Below are 22,719 nucleotides of genomic sequence, written 5' to 3'. Positions count from 1 at the left end.
AAGGGAGCAATGATTTTTTTTTTTGTCAATTCCTGTTTAACCCCTGCAAAAATGGTTCGTCTAATCAAAAATTGTTTCCGACAAAAGATTTAGTTAAAAAATTACAAGGTTTTTGAAGAATTATAACGGATTCGATAGTATGCATAATAAGAGAGTTACGATTTTTTTGGTCCGAAACACTTTAATTTTTACACCCCTTGCAGTTATGGTTGGTCGTATCAAAAACTTATTCAGACAAAAGTTCTTCCTATTTTTTCCTTTAAGCTTTATGTTCACACGGATGCGATATGCATCATATTATGGAAGTTGTTGCGATTTTTCTGTTAAAAAAAACCTTCCCCATTTCTACCCCTATGGACTGATTTTGTCCATTGACGAACTCGATCGAGATTTTCCATTACTTGATTTTATGTATCAGTTTGGAATTGATGTGCGAAAAATTACGGCAGTTATCGTGTTCATAAAATTGTGATATATATATATATATATATATATATATATATATACATACATACATATACATATAACTTTAGAACTGATGATGGTTATGGGTTTCTTGGACTATGAAACGTAAAACTACATAAAATCTTTCAGAAGTCGCACCGCTGCGCTGGTACGTTGAAAATTCTATATTTTTTTTAATGATTTTTCCTTACGTATTTGAAATTTTCTAAAGAAAGTAATGTAAGGAATAAGAATTAGATACAAAATGCACGTTTTATATGCCATAAAAAAACATTGGTGTGCTAAAACAAAATGAATGCAAACAAAACAAATATCGTAGCAGGACTGTATTTGATACGGGGGAGTTTAGACTAGGAAATCAAATTTGTATAAATGAGTGCATACGTATTAGTCCGCGGCAATTATTATATAGTTATCGATGGTTTTCATGCATTCTACGCGGCACAAACATATTATGAATTTTTAAACTTAAGTACTTACTTAAAAATTCCATTTGAGTTGTAACTGTTCGTTCTAACCTGGGAAATACAACCTAAATGACAAGACAAATCATATTACATGTCGTACATCGTTCCATTAAGTCAAAGTTTATAGTATATTCCTATAACAAATGCGTATATAAAATACAGTATATAATGCACTAAAAACAAGCAGGCCATTTAGAAAAATTTTATTTTCTGTTGACAGTTTACGTGCACAAAAACATAACATTTAATCGTCTCTGGCACGTTATGAGATTAAGTTTATTTTAGATACTTCCTCTTTCGAAAAAAACAAACAAACAATTTCGTCACATACTGTTTTTTTCTTCTGATTCCAGCAATCCTTCAACTCATTGTCTTACAGAATACCAACATTTCATTACAAGTTTTTCGCTGAAATGGCCCATTATTAAATTAAATCTTGACTAATTTTATAAAAAAAATATTTAACCATAATCACGATGATATCCGTGTATGTAAACAGTTACGTAACACTACAAATGTGAAAATGTACCCACACACAAACGAAATTTCGTTTTGTAGCATAAAGATTAATACAGTAGATAAATATTTTTCAAGTTTAGTTTTGTAATATTTACTTTTTATTTCCGAAGGTACAACTACTGTTTGCAAAAATAATGAAAAAAAATTAAGTACTATTAAAGAGCATCTACAGGTTTAAAATTTGCCAAATGTAATACTATATGAATTCTGAGCAACATATTAAGTTATTGACAACATCTTTTATAGTTACGTAAAATTCAGTAACATGCTAAAGGTGGTTCAGAATAGAATTCAAAATTCCAAAGACAGTTTAAGCATTTTTAAATACAAATGCGTAATTAATCACATAAAAAACATGTTAGACATTTTACCGTGCCACCTATTGGTCGAAACTTATGCTATAATGTGTAGTAAATAAATCAAAATTTCCGCAAAAATTGCTATAAGTGCACCCAGAAAAAACCTTAAACAATTCGAGAGTAAAATCAACAAACAAAAACCACTTAACTCAGAAATATTTTAAAAAATATTACAGATGAAAATAGACAACAGAGAGATTAATGATTAATGGACTAAATCTAGGCAAACAGCAGATGAATCACAAAAAAAAGAAGGGGGGGGGGGGGACAGGCTATTTTTAATTAAATAGTTTCCTTTAAATAAATTTTTAATAAATCTTAAACTAGCAAACTTAAAGAATATTAAAGCAAAGGCAAATTAAAATTCTTTAACTACTCTAATGAATTATATTATTTCACTTAGGCTTGCAACATTAGCGAGAAAAAAGAAGAAGCTGGGGTTGACACAGAACCCTCTGCCTGCTGGTGATGGTCCTGCAACACCAACCTTGCCAGAGAGCCCAGGCGGTGAAAGTTCGGTCCCCACAGTGCCAGATGTAACCACCATGGCGTCTTCAGTGGCGGCGTGTACATCACGCAACACTGATGACAGTACACATACTCTGTCCGATGACTATCAAGGGTAAGCTTTACACTTACATATCTTGTTTGTGATATGACAGGTAAATTTAGAATTCATGTGATAATACTCATATGAATAAAAATTATTGTATGGGCTATGTTTCTTAAAAGGGAATAACTCTTCTAGGAATGATGACCTTCCTCCGCTGATAGTGGTTTACGAGCCTCCATTGCCACAGACAGATCCGGGACTCAGTATGTTAGAGGGTCGAATGATGGTTGACGTTCGTCACTTCATGGTGCAATGCCGTCTTCTGGAGAGACACAGGTAAAAATTGTTTTATGTAAAATTGAGTTATTTAGATTTTTTTCCACTACTGTTTACCGCCTTCTGAACGTTTAACCGGCTGGAAGGTTGAAAATTCTTCTACAAACTTATTGACTTCATTAGTTAGTAAGTAAATAGGATAGATATGTAACAATACCGATTTAAATTAATAAATGTTGAAAATAAAAGGAAAATATATTTGAGCCATATTGACGAGGAGAGATAAATAGCCAATGTAATCACAGCTAACGCATATATCGAGTGAACTGTGGTGGAGCTACTTACTAACGTAGTAAGCCTTTATTCGATAAGAGGTTAAACACTATAGTGGAAAAAAAATTGCACACCATATAAAATTTTCATCGGGGAAAGATGGACTTTTGCCCCAACAAACAAAAAAAATAATTACTATGCTAAAAAATTACAGGGTTCCATTTTTATCGTATAGTTTTACACTAAGCAATGCAAAGTTGAATTGCAGTACGAACAATATTATGTTTTTCTTTTAATTTCATACTTTTGGCAGCCGCGCAAAGGAACCCCCTTGCGCGCCGAGCGGACCAGCCGCCTACGGCCACTTCCTCCCGTAATTATTTAGTTATGTATATAACGATACAAAAATAAGGGCCAATCTCTCGATGCTGTCGTTCAACAATGGATTTTTCACTACCCAAGCATTTATTGTATCACTAACCCCTAGCAGTTACACATTTTCGTTAGTTATACAAGTTCGTTAGAAACACAATTACAAGGCAGTGGCGATTCTTTTTTTTTTTTTTTTTTGCTTTTGGGGTCTGTAAAATTTTGTTTGTAAACAAATATTGGCCAGAAAGAATTATATATTTTTCAATTTAACTTCCGCTACATTATTTGCAACTATAAATGATCATAGAAACATAAGTTCCACGTGCGCGCACACACAACAAGTGAAATGAGGAGTTTTAGCAAATAAACATTGAGGTAATTTTCCAAAATACAATTTTAAAGACCTTTATACTGTGTTCTTACATTTGCAGTTAGATTTATTTAAATTCTTTGGCAAATGTTACAATTTAAAAACTTTGTTTAAGTATGTCCAGTTATTTTTTTAGGTAATTTTATTTGTTACAAGAAACCGAAGACCTTGCTGAAGTAAAATTATTATGTATAGAAATTGTGTTTAAATGGGTGTGTAATACTAAGATGAAATTGATACAGAATTATATGAAATAAAATTCTATTGTTTTACCAGCTTTTGAGCTTTCTGGCTGACGTGAAATTGTTATAATTAAACTTAGGGCCTAAATTTAGAATTGCTCGAATATGCAAAAAGTAATTCACTCGCTCACACAATGGCCTATACAAATTCCAACCCACTGTCAAAAGGGCTGGAAACTTTAAATTTGGGTCGCAGCCTCAATGATGAAAGTGGGAAAAGTACCAATTTTTATTTTCTAATTACTAAAAAAATAAAATTAAAAAGTAGGCACGCACCTTTAAAATCGGTGTATACCTTCTTTCGGAAGAACGTTGTTGCAGAAATTTTTTAAGAAACATAGTAAAAGGAACAAGATAAATATATTTTTTAATAATTTAAAAACGTAATATTCTAATTGTGCATATTCTTGTTACTTATAAGAAGATAGCATCATAACATTTGCACGCTTGGCTTACGACAGTTGGACGTGCCAACGTGTCTGCCGATATGGCGATAGTACCTATCTGTTCTACGAGTAAGTAACATTTTAATACCTCAACGTAAATATCCAATTTATTTTTTATTAATTTTTTATTATTAATTTTTTGGAGGTGAAGACGATGACGATCGAAATAGTGTTTTACTATACCATGATGTGTAAGAGGGCAAATGCGCGAATAAATGTGGCCATGGCCATATGGCTTCTTGCAGCACAGTGAAATGCAAATGAAAATTGTATCCTTTTCTTGAACAACATTTCAGACTTACATTAAAATAGCATAATTTTTAAGCATGTAAAATGTATATCTGTTCGAGCCATGTCACAATTATTTTTTTATTTAATTGTGACATGCACATCAACAGTTTGGGAAAACTGTAGTGGTGTGCATGTTATTATATTGATAAGTACAAAGATAAAGAAGCTTCTGTTCATATTCAAAAATTAGCGAACCTACTGGCATGTAAGTTTATCTCTTTCATTTTATTCTGTTCACATGTCACTCGACAGAGCTCAGGAGCTGCTAAGATTATTGTGTATGGTGAAACGAGGTAACACCCGTACTGATAACTTGACCACCTTACCTCAGTGCACTTCAACGTACATTTACGTATATATAGAATAATCTTTTATCACAAAGAGTCGGGCAGATCTTTCAGGATTCACTGCAAGCTATTTATGTTCGATTTTAACGACAGTAGTTTGGATGTATGCAATATTATGCTGTTAGAGCAGTTGTATGAAATTAATAAAATCACAACCTAACAGCTTGAGTACCAATGTATAGCAATAGTTATAGCTAAATTGCCGATGCTAGTAAAAAATTGTCTTGTTTATTGTGTGAAAGCCAAACGGGTAACAAATGTTTTTGGGAGATGTTACCAGAAATTATTATTATGTTGGTTTTACAGGTGTCCCATTTCATCTTCAGGAACATATTTTCTGGAAAGTGTCAACAGGTACGGTCTGCTGACAAATTTTAAATTTAAGTGCACTCACTGCAATCAAGAGCAGCAGTTCAAATCTGAGCCTGTGGAATGCCTTCCAGTGGGAAGAAAAAGAAAATGCAAAATCGATACCAACTTAGATATCAACGATAAGATTGTTTGGGGCGCAATTTCGGTTGGTCTAGGCTACGGACCATTGTATGAACTATTGTCACTAATTGATATGCATCCTATGAGCCCGGGTTGCTTTTCTTATCACGAGAACAGAATCGGAGAGCACTGGAAGGCAATGTTGCAGAAGGAAATGGAAGATGCTGCACTGGAAGAGTTCTCTATGGCGAAAGATGATGGACGCATCTGTATGGTTGGAAATGAGGAATATGCTTGGACCATAGGAATTTTGGATGGAGGTTGGAGCCAAAGATCCTATGGTCATAGGTATTCTGCTAAGTCTGGATGTGCTATAATAATTGGCTTCTACACTAAGAAATTGTTATTCCTTGGTGTGAGAAACAAATATTGTACCGCATGCATTCGGAGCGAACGGATGGAAAAGGAACCCACGCCTCACCTGTGTTTCCGGAACTGGACTGATTCTTCCACTGCAATGGAGGCAGACATTATAGTGGAAGGTTTCCGGTTCTGTGAAGCCAAGTACAAACTTCAATTTAAGAAGTTTGTTGGTGATGGGGATTCAAGTGTGCATGCAGCCATAGTTGCAAATGTTTCGTACGGAAGAGATGTTGAAAAGATTGAATGTGCTAACCATGTCGTGAAGAATCTCAAAAAGAATCTTTATGCCATAGCCAAGGGCATCCATATGCGGCATCTCAGCCAGTCGAAAATCAAAGCCCTCTGTCGCTGTGCAAGAGGTTGTATCAGCAACTGTGGGGGTGATGCTATGCTACTTCAATCAACACTTCTAAATGTGCCCAACCATGTGTTTGGAGACCATAAGTTATGCAATTTAGATGTGTGTGAGAGAGCTGGTAAAACAGCAAATCCCTGCAGTTATGACGCATTGCCTCGTGAATTGATTGTGGGAATCAAACAAGCTTTTGACCGAGTGAGAGCAAAGTCACAAGCACTTGTAATGGATCTCACAACCAACCAAGCAGAAATGTACATGTCATTAGTTGCAAGGATGGCTGGCGGTAAGCAGATAAACCGTTCACAGCAGGGGTCTTACAGCCGTAGGGCTACTGCTGCTGGTTTGTCTTTCCAACTTCGCTACAAATGGCATGGACAAACTATGAAGGCGATCACAGGTCACAGCCCTGGAGTGACTGTGAAGCGATTAATGGCAAAAAGACAGAAACAGCAGGCGAACTGTAGGCGAAGGTTGGATATGAATCCGCATGTACCACGGAAATCGGAATCATTTAAACCACAGGGTGATAAGAGCTATGGTCCTCATGCAACTCAGCCTCCAGCTTCTGGTCTTGAACTAGAAATTCTGACTGAGTCTGTGATGAGAAGCATAGAGCTTACAGTGCAAGAAAGGAATGATCTGGAGGTGCAGACACGAGATCAAGGAAGCAGTCAGTTGTGGATGAAGGAGCGGAGAAAACGAGTCACTGCTTCCTTTTTCGGACGTGTCTGTAAAATGAGGGAAAATACTTCGTGTAAAGTGACAGTGGAAGCGATTGTGTACAGTCGTGTATTGGAGAATGCTGCCACAATACATGGTCTAGCAAACGAGCGCATAGCTGTCGCTTTATACGAAGAACAAACAGGCCATACTGTTAAACAATGTGGTCTCTTCGTTGACCTTCAGCATTGCTTTCTTGCAGCTTCTCCTGATGGTTCAGTTGATGAAGATGGTTTGGTGGAGGTGAAATGTCCATACTCTGCAAGGGAACTTAACCCTTTAGATGCAGCAATGCAGCTGAAAACGTTCTTTTGCAGAGTTGTCGACGGCGAGCTTTGCTTGAATCGCTCTCACAATTACTACTATCAAGTGCAAGGGCAATTACACATCACACGAAGAAAGTGGTGTGATTTTGTCGTTTGGACAACGAAAGGCATTTCAATAGAAAGAATTGTGAGAGATGATTGTTTCTGGCTTGAGAAAATGGAGTCAAAATTGTTGCGATTTTTTAACAACTGCTTGTTGCCAGAGCTTGCTGATCCATGTCGTCCCAGGGGACAACCGATTCGTGAGCCAGAATATATTATACAGGCACAAGAAAGTCGTTCAAAGAAACGCAAAATTTCAGATGTGTGAATTTTGAGAGACAGAAATTGTGTGGCTGACGAGAACTCTTTTTTTTAATTTGATACAGTGATGCTTTATATCTGATAAAAAAATTCTAATTATTGTTTACTTCTCATGCTTGTACAAATTTAACAGTACTGTAAATGTATTTGATGACATAAGCAATAGTAAGTTATTAGCTGATATTGAATACAAACATTTTTTTTTCATGACTACAAAAAATAAGGTTCTCTGGTTGGCGAGTGATTATATTATACTAATGTCAAAAAGATGTTATCGGGAAAAAATAAATGAAGTTATTTTATACCACTGATTCACTACCCATAAAATCAAACTGTAACGTCTTTGCAACTAGTATCTCATACAAGAAATATATAACATATTCGTGCTTCATTTTGTATAAAAATAAAACACATATATAATATCGGGAGACAGCCTTGAAAATCGTGCATATCACCAACATGGCCAATCAGACTCACAGTCATGTTTACGATAGCAAGACAGCTAGCAAACCAGTTCAGTTTATATGCAGCTTAACTGAAAAATTTATTCAATATTTTCGGGGTGGTTTTACGCTCAAAATTAATACAAAACCAAATCAGCAATCCTTGTATTATCATTTATAATACTACAAAATATCTTCCATTTCCTTCGAATTGTATTGAGCACTAAAATATTGATTTACTTTTGGCCCAGATTTTATTCGACGATACTCTGTAGAGTTTAGCTTGTTTGCATTCTTTATTTATTAGGTCTAAATCATGGCCAAATTTATTGAAGTGTAACACAAATTATATATTTGTGTGTGCCTGGTTAGGAATTTGTATGATGTACTTACTAGAAAAACTATGTCATATCAGTGTAATAGTTGTACCCTTACAAGCGTTGAATATTTATGAAACATTTTATTTCTTTTGTTTTTAAAGCCGCAGACTTGTATTTTATTTATTGCATTTAGACAACAACATGCGTCCGTGTTTTCTACATTGCACGCTCTGTAATATTTTGAATGTTATAGTAATTTTTGCTTTTTAAAATCTGTGATTTATGTGCAGTAGAATGATTTGTAATTTATGATTATTTCTTTTCATATTTTTAATGAGCCATTTGCTAATATTATATACACTTCTCCATTTATTATAATAAACACATATTCCATTATTGGAATTATTTCAGAATGGGAATCACAAGACTACAAAAACTATTCTCCTGCATAAGAAAGGTGATAATACCAGTAAAGAAAATTATCGTCCGAGAGCAATTACGTCTTATATTTAGGGACACCTGTATTTCGCTAATACATTTCGTGTCAAGGTATTTAACAAAACACTGTAGATTTTTCTTGTAATTATTGGCTGTGGTCGGTGAAGGCTGTTTTCCCGCACTTGACGGGGCCAATGAGGACGTAGTTACCGTACTGCTGCACGCCCGCAATTCGCCAAACCTCTAAGAAAAAAAAGCTACAGTAATGTGTGAAATAGCCTGACACGAGATGTATTCACGAAATACAGGTGTCCTTAATTATATCGAAAAATATTTGAACATTGTATGATAATTTTAAGTATGAAAAGTACAAAATACTTTCAAATTTAATACATGGTTTTACATCAACTCTAAGCACTAAAACCCATACTGCTTATTATCTACAAAATAAATCTATACACGGCAACTGATTATGAATCAGTTGAGTTTTTTTTATAAAGCATCTAAGGCCTTGATTGTATAAATATATTGTTGGATAAATTAACTAAACTAGGAATACTATAAAATGCACAAAAATAGAAGAGTTTGATCTCAATGACATAAAGCATAATTTATCTATTTAGCACAGCCTGTATAATTGCTTCCCCATTGTCAAGACTAAAATTTAAAAAACTGCGAAAGAAGCAGTATAAAATATCTATCTCATTATCTTTGCGGGTGACTCAAATATCATACAAACAAAACGAAACGCAAGAAAGCATATTTTAAACACTGTAAATAACTTAGATTTTAAATAAAAGGATAATAATCAGTCTGTAAAATTTAGTTTTAACGATGAGTTGTAAACAGAACATCAAACATATATCATAGGTGTTACTGCGAACAGAGAACTCTCACAAACAATACAATTCCTTTCTGCGCAACCTACAAGCTCCGGTACCTTCTGTAAAAAAAATATATAAATGTAAAACTTTTCCGGAAGTCGTACCATGGTAATGACTAAAATATGTAGCCTTACTTCTAAATCTAATTATCTAGAGAACAAATTGTATTACATTATTTTCATGATTTAAACGGTAGCAAAATTAACACCTACATACGAACAGAAGTTTGCTCTTTTATTCATTTTTTTAGTTACGTGATAATTTTTTTGAGTTATAAAGAAATCCAACTTAAACAGTAAAAAAGAAAGGCTTTTAATGAAAAAACCTACTCAGTCATTATAGATAACTGTTCAAACCATTTAAGATTCATCCTGTTACATAAATTTTTATATTCATATACATCTAATGTATACACATATCAGAAAAAAGGCAATAAATTCATATTAACTTCATTATCAAACTATAATAAAACACAAAATACACTTGCAGAGAACCACCAAATATATTGCGTGTTTCTGCAATGAGTTAAACTTTAAAATTGACTTTATTATTTCAAAAAAATAATTTAAAACTCCAAGCAAATGTAAGAACACGTCTTCTAGATATAATGTAAGATTATAATGCCGTGTCCGAATTCGCCTGAAGAATATACTTGTAGATACTTTGGAAGTGACTTTGCAAGACTGTCAGAAATGGACGTGAAGTATGTATGCTATGCAATACGCAAGTAAATGAGTCTGTGTAATTCTCGCGTACTTGAAGTTGAAAATACTTCTTCATTTGAAATATTTTTGGTCATATTTTATATATCATTTAAATAATTTAAGAGGACGTAAAATAAATATAATTTATTTTGTATTTTACTGGTATCTATAAATAAATTGACAAAATTAATTTATGTATATGGATGTTTAAAACGAAGTTTCAACAAACACATGTACATATTTAGCCTACAGATCGTTACTACAAAACAAAAGTACAATAATAATGTATGTTGCCGTAAATTCACGTGACAGCGATGAAGTGTTAAAAAAAAAAAGGACTAATTTCACATGCGTTTAAAAATAAAATCTAAACATCCTTTTCGGCTGGCTAAACATTGAACTTATCCGGATTCGTTAAAGGCAAGTGAAGTACGTAAGGTTGCAAACATGTAACTGCATTACTTTCTGATTAATTTTAATAAAATTGTGCATATATCCAAAAAATGTTCAGTTAAAATTAGTATTGTATTGTATTTTATTTTATTGTATTGGTGTTTGTATCTGGGTATATTTTTATTGTGTGTTTAAGATTTATTGACTTTTGTGCCTCATGTACTTTTGGTGAAAAATGAAAATGTAATTATGTATTATTATCAGGGCCCAAAGCAAAACTATTTGTTCGTTGGCCGAAAATGAAATGTAGTTATACTTGTATATCTAAGAAAAATATTTGTATTTTGTATGAATGTAAGTATTTTATTATGTAAATTTTTATTACTTACAAATATTTCGTACTCATAATATCTAGTTTCCATTTGTCTTAAGACATAATAAAATGATATACTAAGCAAAAAATGTTTATTGGTTCGCAATTTTTCATTGTTACAATATTTTAAAATGAAAAATTTGCTATTCAGCAATATCAACTTCTAAAACGTGAGTAAAAATTATCATTAAATTATATCAATGGAATATTTATTGCATTAGTATTCCTTGCTCCTAATCACTTACTCTGGTTGATTACCTTCCTTATAACCTCAGTGATCTCGTAATTTATGTACACCTTTTTCCCACTAAGACGATTCAGGTGCAGATTCTGGAGCAGTGTTTTTTTTTATGTACGGATGTGCCAATAAATCCATCAGTTTGGTGGTGGTGTTGGGGGGGGGGGGGATAATACTACTCTTAAAATATCACTTTATCTGTATGCACGATAAAATATCCTTGGTTAGCTCCCTCCGAAATATTCTTATACAACCTATGACGTGTAGCCTACTCCTTAGATATTTTAAAACACGTTTGATTGCGTAGAGAAGGCGATTCTTCGAGTATGTGGCCCTTTCATAATTAAATTATTATTATTATTATTAGTTACAACTGATGTTTATTTCGAGCCTCTTTGACATCCAGTTCATACATAAAAAACGAACTACCAGTGATGCTTGACGTCACCAGTAGGGATAGCGTGAAGGAGCTCCTCATTTCGCCAGACGCGACTGGCATACACAAGTATTTATATTGCAATAATAAATTACTAAATGATAGTTTAATTTTCGAAAATATGATTATATTTTTTACAAGAAGTACGAATGCCAGGACATTAACTAATAACGTTTTTAAACATCACATATAAAAAAAAAGTGTAATCAAAAGCCACAGGTCAGCTAAAAAAGCAAACAAAAACTTTTTTCTAGCTCTAGCCTCATGTATACATACATAAAAACATAATACATTTAAAACACTAAAATTAATGCAATAACCTGCAATATTTTGAAGACAGATATTCAGCTACAAAAAATTATCCGATAGTATAAAAAGTTCGCCTGTATATATATATATATATATATATATATATATATATATATATATATATATATATATATATATAGTTGCACAGAAAAATACAGTTCTAATCAGATATCAATATAGCAAATAATACCGTTTTGCAACATAAAGTCATGCTATTAGATGGTCAACGTTCAACTGTTTGTATAATACACATACGCACACACCTGTGACAAAATGTGGAAAAAAAAAATAATTTTGTAGAAGCGCAAAACCTTTGTAGTACTCAGTTAAAAATTATTTTTTTTTTTTACAGGGGCAGGAAAACTACATTACTGGCCAGTTTATTTGAATGTAGTGGTTAGCTGTGAACGAGCGTTCTTGCAAAAGAGACCAAATCTGACAGTTTTGGCCACATAATCACCGCAGTAAAACATACAATTTGTATATCGTATATGTGTAGTGCACCAAATTAATATTTATTATAATTACCTTGGGTTGCACTCGGTTACGTACAGGTTTCTAACTGAAATGTACCAAAAATAGTAATATTTATTCCCTTGCGCTTTGTTGAGGATCGAGTAGTCTTGAGTGGGTGTGGTGGAAAGGGACAGAATGGCAAAGGGATTGGAAATCTAAATGCTCGCCGAGGCAGAGTACACTCTTCCCCCACCCCCCTCTTCCAGACCTGTCGTAAACATGACACCCCGCTGGGAGATAAGAATTCTGAGAACAGCGTCCTCTTTCCCCCCCCCCTCCCCCCCCCCTCCCAATCCTTTTTCAGCGCGTCGCTACATCGTTCAGCCGTACTACTAGTGCGCTCTGTTGAGGACAAAGATAACTACGCGTGTCTTTGCCAGCTCGCGAGAAACTCAGGATCTTAGCCTTAATACCACATATACTACTGAGTAGATTATTAGAATATACATTTTGGTGATTAATAATTAAGCTCTAAATAAGAGCTGGACTATAATTTTGATCGTTCATGGTTGGCTATTGCCTCATAATTTTTGGTGGTAGTCATCCATAAACTATTATTTAAAAAAAAAACTGGTCGTCTGTAAAGTCGGTTTACGGACGATAGTTTAACGTGACAACGTCATAACAAAACATTGATGAAATGATTTCATACTTTTATGAATAAAATAATAATTTTTATTGAATTATCACTTTTGTATGGATACAAAGAAGGAGTGAAATGAAATCTACAATTTAATTGATACATTTACTTTTATTTGCTCTCATTAATTCATATATGTTTATTACTTTAACGAACAGATTATTTTAACTATAACTTTTATACATGTTTGCTATTTAACTTCTTCCAATCTGTGTTATTCTGTTAAGGATAGGGCGATGATAGGAAAAGTAGGAAACGAATGGGAGTGTTTCAAGTTTGATGTGCCTCGAAAAAGTCAAATCGATGGTTCTTCCAATCGAGTGGAAGAAAGATAGATGCAGCGCAAGCGTACAATGAGCGTAACGGGACAATGTGCGTTACCTGGACACTTTTTCGTGCGTGCAGCCGGCGTTCATCGATTTATTAGACGTTGTCACGTCAAAAAATTCAAGAATATTGTGAGATATAATTGATGATCGTACAAATATACGAACGTACTGACTGACGCCATTGTCTGACGATTTCCTACAAGAAGATAGTTTCCCGTGTTCTGTGTCGCTAGGAGTTCATGTTACTGCCTAATTGTGAGGACTTCTTCAGAGGTATACTCATCGTAAAAGAAAGTCTTAGACTAAGTAGTTGTAGTGCAGATATATTTTGCATGTGAGTATTGGATTATTTGTTATCCGAATAATTAACGTAAACTGTTACATCTCTATAAAGAGTGTATTTCTTGAATGTTTAAATTGTTGTTTTTATACCATAGCAATTAGAAGTCCGAGACAATTAGATTTTACAATTGCTATAAGCATGTGAGTGCAATAGAGCTAGCACGTGTTTATAAAAAGATATTTTGTTTCACCAATACAGATTTATCTTGAGTTTTCATCACAATGACTTACTGGTACTCAGTTTAGAACCTTGTTAATCTGAAGGGAAAATAGTGTTATAAGTTATTTTTTTATTTTCATGACTGTATGCATTGGTGATTAAGGCATACCAATGTCGTGAGGGTAGAGTTTTGCTTAAAAATTTTTTTGCTAGTCATCACTTGCGTAACAATTCGTTCAGATTTATTTGATATTATCTGTGATTAAATTCGAAATTTGATTAATAATGGTTTTGACACAACAACAGTGGAATTTTTCAGTGTGTTCATATCGTATTCCTCAAATTTGGTACACTTACACAATATAGACCGTTATACCTGTAGTAGTAATAATAAACCACATGAAAAAACACAATATGTATATATATATGTGTGTTTATTGTTTATAAGTACTACACTAAAACACGAAAAAAAAATTAAATGCTGATGTTTTGAAAAATTGTATTTATTTTCTGTAGAAGAATATTAATAATGCAGTGATTTAACCGGACACGTCGACACCATTATGTCGAGGTCGACATTTTTGAAACCAGCACTGGTGTATTCGAGATCGACATGTTGACGTGTGAAAGATGACGATTGTGAGGCCCCACTGCTGTGGAAATGTCCCGACGTTTTGGCGTGTGCATGGGAAGCCTATAAGATGTACATCGGGCTCTGTCCCTGCCCGAACACGCCCGAATATTCACCTTCGGCCAACCTCGGGTTTATTTATTTATATATATACATATATTTATATTTCTCTGTTTATTTTAATATAGCTATACTAACCTAACTAACCGTCCATAGTGTTTTAAAGTGTTTTAATGTAGCTAACCTAACCGACCACTTTTAATATTTGAATTCATTTTTCCTGCGCAAAAATAAAACAAATGCCGAGGTTGGCCGAAGGTGAATATTCGGGCGTGTTCGGGCGGGGACAGAGCTTGATGTACATCTTAGGCTTCTCGCGTGTGCATAGTGAACGACACAGCCCTCGAGGATTGCTGCGGCGGGACGGGTTGACGAGTCGGGCGTGAAAAAAAAAAAAAAAAAAAGGAACAACCACACTTGAAAATACGGATTCGGCCTCAACCCAGAATCCGATAAACGAAACTAAACGCTTCCTGGTCTACAACCAACCAAGCGTGTGGCGTGGAAAGTAGTTGATCGTGTCCACAATCGGGTCGTAGTCCCGCTGCCCCCTGCTTGAGCGAGGACTTGCCGCCAGGTCGACCGACCTGCGCTCTTCGAACGAAGGGAAGCCTAAGATGCACATACACTTCTGCCATTCCCGATTACTCCCGAACAATTCACCTTCGGCCAACTTCGGTTTTTGTTTTATTTTTTGCGCAGGAAAAATGAATTCAAATATTAAAAGTGGTCGGTTAGGTTAGCTACATTAAAACACTTTAAAACACTATGGACGGTTAGTTGGGTTAGTATAGCTACATTAAAATAAACAGAGAAATATAAATATATATAAATAAACCCGAGGTTGGCCGAGGGTGTATTGTTCGGGTGTAATCGGGAATGGCAGAACTTTAAGTGCATCTTAGGCTTCCCGTTCGACGAAGCACGTCTTCGCCTCTGATCCCGCAGCGGTTAAGGAAGCAATATCCAAAATTAATTTGCTTCTAACAATTCGTATTATTGCACATAATTATGACTAAATTCATAATATACTGTGTTTAATTGTTTACAAAAAGCTTTTGATATTAAAAAAAAGTCCTTATTTAATATTTTTTGTGAACTTTATACCAATTATTGTTTCAGTCCTAGCATATACTGAAAGCATGAAATACAGTTTTTTTTAATAACCGTTCGTATGCAACATTCGTCTAAAAACATATTTTTATCATTAAATTAGGGTTTCCCAAAACTTTGAATAGCTCAGTTTTTTATGGTTTTGGGGAAACCATTTTTTTTTTACCTATTTATGAATGGAATATAATAAAAAATGTTTGGAGACGAAGGCTTCATATGAACGATAACCCTAAAAACTGTATACCAAATGATTTCGTGCTTTCAATACATGCTAAGACTGAAACGTAATTATTAGCCTGTGTTTTGTTTATTAGAAATGCTTTTATAGACAATTATATATGGTCGTATTATGAATATTTAAAAACATGGGCAATGACACCAAAAATCAGGAGCAAAGTAATTTGGGGCACTGCCTCTTTAAGGATGCCAGCTAGGGCGGCCGTGCATAAAAGGGGACGCACCACAACGCCGAAATACCACAACGCCGAAATGCCAAATTGACCACAACGCCGACATCTAGAAAACTGCTGTGTACCACAACGCCGAATTACCACAACGCCGAAATACACTAACGCCGAAAAATGTAATTGCAGGACTGTCACAAAGGTTAGGTTAGGTTAGACTAGGTTAGGTTAGACTAGGTTAGGTTAGACTAGGTTAGGTTAGACTAGGTTATATTACGCTAGGTTAGGTTTGATTGTGGTATTTCGGCGTTAAGGTACATTTAAGAAACACACACAAATTCATTCAGTTGTTATTTCGGCGTTGTGGTGCACAGCAGTTTTCTAGCTGTCGGCGTTGTGGTAACGACCCTGCAGAAAACGCTCAGCCTCCAACCCCCACCCTCCCGCCCGCTCCTGGATCAGAGGTCGTCTCGTTGCTCTCTGGCGACGCGGTGTCGCCCCGTCGAGTCGACTTGTTGTTTGATCGATAGTCGCGTACCTGGTTCGTGCCTCGTCGCCGACAGCCTGGTACCGCGCGCTGTCACATGCAGAACGCAAGAGCGCAGGACTGAGTGGTGAGGGTCGCCAGCTACTTGTTGCCTTCTGGGCTGCGATCGACCTCCACGTGTCCGGTTTAAGTCACTGCATTATTAATACTCTTGTTGCAGCCATCATCAGCGGCGAGTAACTACTCGAGTTTTTACTTGCCTTTTGATTAGGAAGTGAAATCTTTAAGATACGATGGTGATTGAGAATGAGTAACATTGTATTGTCTTTTGTCATCTTGGGCTTTCCTTGCAGTCGTTTAATTGCCCATAATTTCTTAACAACTCTGTATTAATTTATTTTTTGTTTGGATCCGTACATAATGAATGATCATATTTCGTTCCAATTTACTTCTATGGTAACCTGTTGGTGAGAAACTGATACTGTAATGCTCCAGACTGAGTTAGGTATTCAGCAAAAAAATGTTTTTCGTGGGTTTTGAAATGGTGCCAGTTCAGCCCATAAAATATGTATCAATTCCCATCCTAATAGTAAATGCCGCATGGCTGAAATATCTTTTGAAGCGTTTCAATGGCTGAACATTAGAGTTGCACAGGTGCAGGCAGGAACAGTTCCGTCGTCGGAATGCAGTCCGTTGTTTGGCTCGCGTGTGTCTGCGTCGAGAAGCGTGGGTTGGCGGTGACACAAGCAGTCGTACCACCGCCAGGAAAATAATTGGTGCGTGGACCTCTCGCTTGCTGGCGGTTCAGATATGCAGAAAATGACATTTGACAGGTCCTCCAAAAAGGAACTTTTTTTTAAACCACATAAACATTGATCAAATTAATCTATAATAGTGTAAGAACATTTGATGTGACAGCAATGGACTATCCCCCCCCCCCCCCCCCCCTCCTTCGGAGCTTTTATCAGAGCCAGTTTTCTCTTAATAATCACTATTTTTATATTCGTATGCAAATTTATTTAATCAATAATATTTCGAAATTACTGCAAAGTTAAACTACCGAAAAACTGGATTAAGTTCCGAAGATTATGTTCACTTGAGAGATATGTATAATATGTATTTTATTTACTTTATTTCTTAGAACCTTTATGTGGTAGAAACCATAAGGCTACGAAACAAGTCAGTTTTAAGTTTTACATGGAATCAATAACAAATTACATAGCAAAAAAAAAAATACAGAGATTTGAAGTGAGATATTAAGAAACTGAGATAAACAAAATAATATTTATGCCACCAACTTTTAAAAATTTTATGTAGTTCCTTTAAATCATAAATAATTTCACGTCACACACAAGTTTAAATTTTATACGGGGTTCATAATGCATAGTAATGTCAATCATAAAACTAAAACCACTCGGAAATGCTAATTAGTACATATGGATTGTATAAATATACATGAGATGTATAACATATTTGTATCGTACGTGTGCGCCACTTGCCGGCTAGTGCAGTAGTGTCTGCACGACATGGTTATTTCGTTATGTCGTTGGTCGTTTCCTCAGATTTTAGTTATGAAAAAAAAATATTTAAAAAAAAATACGACCAGGTTCATCTGGAATAATAGTAAAATAATTTTTGAAATCGGTCCCGTAGTTGTCGAAATTTAATTCTTACAAATATACTCTCTCTCGTTAAAATGTTAAGCGTGGAATAAAGCTGCTTCGTGACTTTGCATTGTTTTTTATCAACCAAGCGCTGTAATGTACTCAGTAGCCACTATTAATAATCACCATATCTCTATTATTTATTCCTCGCAGAACTATCTTTTGCCCGCTCCGTGAATTAAGATAACAGTTCACATGATGAATAAATAGCTTTTAAAACCAAATACGTTTTCTCCGAAGAGAACCTGCAATGAATATAGGAAAGTTCAGTCGTATAGCTCAAGCTACATCCCTACTAATATTATAAATGTGAATGTAAGTTTGTTATTTACGCTTTCACGCGAAAACTACTTAACCAATCATCATAAAACTTTGTACACTTTTTCTTGGAGGTATTAGAAGTAACATAGGATACGTTTTATTGGAAAAAAAAATTTTTTTTACGAAAGAAAAAAAAATGTTTGTCAACAAATCTCAAAATCTAGCTAGCATCTAGCATTCCAGTTATGAAGTTCAACCCTGAGTACTGTAATACCGTTGCGCTGTATTACCGAAGGTCAAAATTCAAAATTCAAAATTATTTATTTTTGTTTCAGAGAAATAAATTTTATTGATTAATTTATATTGTAATGATCTCTAATACTTATTTAATGGCTTCAATGCGAGCGAAGCCGCGGGTAAAAGCTAGTCCTATATTAAATGTATTAGGGTAATGATGGTTACCATACCTGAACTGATAAGGTACATTTTGGGTTTACTACAGTATATTATTTGCGTTACAAGCTTGTCCTTTTAATATTTGGATTCCAGTCAGGCGTTGAAGAGTAAATTATTCAAGGAGGGTTCTTTTTTCTTGTTGTGGGTTCCAAGGTGAACTGCGACGGTTCGTTCCGGTCCTTTTTAAGCGCGAAAGGATGGTGTTCGTGGTAACTTACTGCCTCGCCTCTCCTCGACTCCACGTGTGTCGAGTGCCCCGTCGCGCTCATGGGATGTAAGGCCGTCACCCTATGACTATGTGAGAACACTCTTCCTTCTTCCGCGTGATTGTTCACTTTTTTTTGACGTGACAACGTCTAATAAATCGATGAACGCCGGCTGCACGCACGAAAAAGTGTCCCGTTACGCACATTGTCCCGTTACGCACATTGTCCCGTTACGCTCATTGTACGCTTGCGCCGCATCTATCTCTCTTCCATTCGATTGGAACAACCATCGATTTGACTTTTTCGAGGCACTTTTAACTTGAAACACTCCCATTCGTTTGAAATAACGTCAATTTAAAAAATAAATTCAAATGAATATTGTATATTATGTAAAATCATGTTTAGTATATTGTATGATTGTTTTAATTTGATTATTTTTTTATACTTTCTAGCAATTTGTTAATTTATTTTTAATGTTTTTTTTTTTTTTTTTTTTCATTTTCTAGGCAATGGTTTTTGTTGAGGTTATTATAGTTACGTATGCTTTTGTTTTATTACGAATTTACACGTGCCGAAAATAAAAAATTAAAATAAAAAAATCTACTCGAAACTTGTATCCGTATTCATGTCAGTTGAGGCTTGTGCATGCGAACGAATGTTCCGGAACACGCTGTGCTAGACAGCGCGGCCTGCACGACACAATGTTACTAGTGTGCACGACGGGGGAGCTGAATTGTTGCCCCTTGGATGGGCAGCCCTTCAGGATTTTTCTGGCAATGGTTTGTTTGCACAGCGACTGGAAAGGCAGCCCGTCCGATTTCTGAAAACATGTTTCTTTAAGTGTTTAAATAATCCTGAAAACTTGCCCCTTGGAAGGGCAGCCCATCAGGAATTTTCTTGCAGTAGTGTTTTTGAAAGGTTGTCTGAATTGTAGCCCCTTGGATGGGCAGCCCATCAGGATTTTTCTGACAGTGGTGTTTTTGAAAGCTTGTCTGAATTGTTGCCCTTTGGATGGGCAGCCCTTCAGGATTTTTCTGACAGTGGTTAGTTTAGGTTAGGTTAGATTAGGTAAGATTAGGTAAGATTAGGTTAGGTCACTTTACAAACTAACCACTGTCAGAAAAATCCGGAAGGGCTGCCCATCCAAGGGGCAACAATTCAGACAAGCTTTCAAAAAACACCACTGTCAGAAAAATCCTGATGGGCTGCCCTTCCAAGGCCAAGGGGCAACAATTCAGTCGCCCCTGCACGACAGGCCTGTGTCATCGGCAAGTGTTCCGGACCCATCAGCCTTGGCGCCCACCCGCGGGACAGGCTAGCCTGACCGGCGTGGGCCGAGCCGGCCCGAGCCACGGTGTTGCCAAGTCGTGCGTCCAACATCGAACACCTGTCTCTCACAGTCACGTCAGAACAGGATAATAATTTGCCATGCCGCCAAACAGTTAAATAATAAAAAAAAATTGGTTGTCTGTAAAGTCGGTTTACGGAAGATAGTTTAACGTGGCAACTTCATAACAAAACATTGATGAAATGATTGCATACTTTAATGAATAAAATGGAATCATTTTTATTGGATTATCAATACAATGTTTCGGATACATTATATGAAAAATTTCATTACATCACAAAGTTGTATATAAAACTTTCGTGCTCTAAGGTGTATACTGGAAACCGAGCATACCAAAATAAGGACAGCTCTAATGAAGGAAATCGTACACGCTGTAAATTGTAAATTGCTGGGCGTACACAGAAATCAGACGCGACGAGGTACACGGCGCGACATCACACGATGACTCGCAACAGCTTTACCACTATATTTTCGTTACTTTTTTTCTTCCCACATTTTCAAATAAAAACACTGTTGTGATACTCCCTCAATGATGGATTATATAAAACAGGTTTTTCTAGTAATAAACATTCAAATCGATTTGCATGTAGCTCTGTACTGAGGAAAATTCAACTGAAATACTTTACAAATGAATATTTACTAAAATATATGAAACAATAGAAAAAAACAATATTTAACTATAAACAAACTAACTACCACATTACTTTAATAATGTTCGCAAGCTTTCACGGCCATCTTCTGAAGTAGCTTGGCTTCTGGGTTGTAGCCGTGTCCTTGGCGAATAATTCACCAACGCGACGTTTACCTTGATGATGGCGACTACAATGTCGACCGAAAGGTCTGTGAATTATTCGCCAAGTATACGGCTACAACACAGAAGTCAAGCTACTTTACCATATGACTTTGTTGACAAATTTTATATAGGTACTAGGGTATGCGCAGAACACTGCAGCCATCAGACCTTGCCTAGACTGAGACCTAGATTTTTGAAGTAATTTTGGGCCCATTCTCTATAAAGAAGCTTTAACCATAATAGATTAACATAGCTATATTGACTGTGAGAAGTAATGCAAAAGTTAATATCAGGTAAACAAAAACAAACCAGAAAAAATTTATTCACTCAATTTTGGTAGCAGCATATTTTGTGGTGTGGTATAGCAAAAATGTTCCATCTCCTACTAATTTACACAGAACATGATTTTATATTACAAAAAACGACATTAAGGTGTTTTTCACACGGTTTAAATCTCCTTTACTAAGTAATTAGCCATCAAGTAGTTAAATTAACATTGTAAACCTAATACTTTGTATTCAAACATCCCGGCCAACATTTTTTTTTGGTTAGTAGTAACGGGTCCACGCAACAGATAGCGTCACATGCAAGTGTCTCAATCCTGGTATATTCCTCCTTGTTCTACGGTCATTAATAGAGACTGGAAAAATTCGCGGATTAATTTCGTGATATCCTAAAGTTCAAATAATCATACCTCTTTGCTGCTTCTGCTATTGGTTCGTTGTTAATCTGAAGTACTCTTGGCAAATGATAGACGCTCAGTAAAAAAGAAAAAAAGTATCGAATCACAAATTCACCACCGGTGACGCCTCACAAGCCAGCGGCCAATGAATGGACCACGTTCGCTCAAGTATACAGAGGATCATAAGAGTCTAACCTGGAGTTCATTGAGCCGGTGAATTATTCGAGTTAGGGATGCAAACGATACATCGATGTTTTCAAAACATCGATGTATCGTTCATGAAACATCGATGTTAGCATCGATATTTTGAAGAGCGATACATCGCCGATGCATCGACGAAAAAGTCCAAAAAACATAGACATCGTTCATTATTAAAATTACCCTAGTTTTTTATAATATTTTGGCTATCATTCATGAATATTTATTGAATATATAAAAAAACATTACGATACATTTAGTTTTAAAGATACAATTTTTTTAACTGTCTATAGGCTACTTACTATAAAAACCTACATTTTTAAGTAGGCATCAAAAATGTAAATACTGA

At 35.4% G+C, this 22,719-nt stretch overlaps 2 protein-coding genes across 7 annotated transcripts in view; both read left to right on the top strand.

Annotated features, from left to right (window-relative positions):
* LOC134536770 (Ca(2+)/calmodulin-responsive adenylate cyclase) overlaps positions 1–22,719 on the top strand; it is a 183,069-nt gene that overhangs the window by 59,963 nt on the left and 100,387 nt on the right. The gene's annotated exons all lie outside the window — the stretch shown is intronic.
* Positions 2,153–7,664, top strand: LOC134536759 (uncharacterized). The gene is made up of 3 exons (XM_063376669.1): positions 2,153–2,432; positions 2,559–2,699; positions 5,287–7,664. Exons 1-3 carry the CDS (start codon positions 2,191–2,193, stop codon positions 7,547–7,549), a joined length of 2,646 nt encoding a protein of 881 aa, XP_063232739.1. The 5' UTR covers positions 2,153–2,190; the 3' UTR covers positions 7,550–7,664.

Source organism: Bacillus rossius, chromosome 11 (assembly GCF_032445375.1).
Source record: "Bacillus rossius redtenbacheri isolate Brsri chromosome 11, Brsri_v3, whole genome shotgun sequence".
Taxonomy (NCBI): Eukaryota; Metazoa; Arthropoda; class Insecta; order Phasmatodea; family Bacillidae; genus Bacillus; species Bacillus rossius.
The sequence above is the reverse complement of the archived record's forward strand: the minus strand, read 5'-3'. Positions and strand labels throughout refer to the sequence as shown.

Coding starts and splice junctions, on each gene's coding strand:
- LOC134536759 (XM_063376669.1), top strand. CDS start 2,191: ATGAATTATATTATTTCACTTAGGCTTGCAACATTAGCGAGAAAAAAG. Junction 2,433..2,558: donor CTGTCCGATGACTATCAAGG/GTAAGCTTTACA, acceptor TAACTCTTCTAG/GAATGATGACCTTCCTCCGC. Junction 2,700..5,286: donor CGTCTTCTGGAGAGACACAG/GTAAAAATTGTT, acceptor TTGGTTTTACAG/GTGTCCCATTTCATCTTCAG.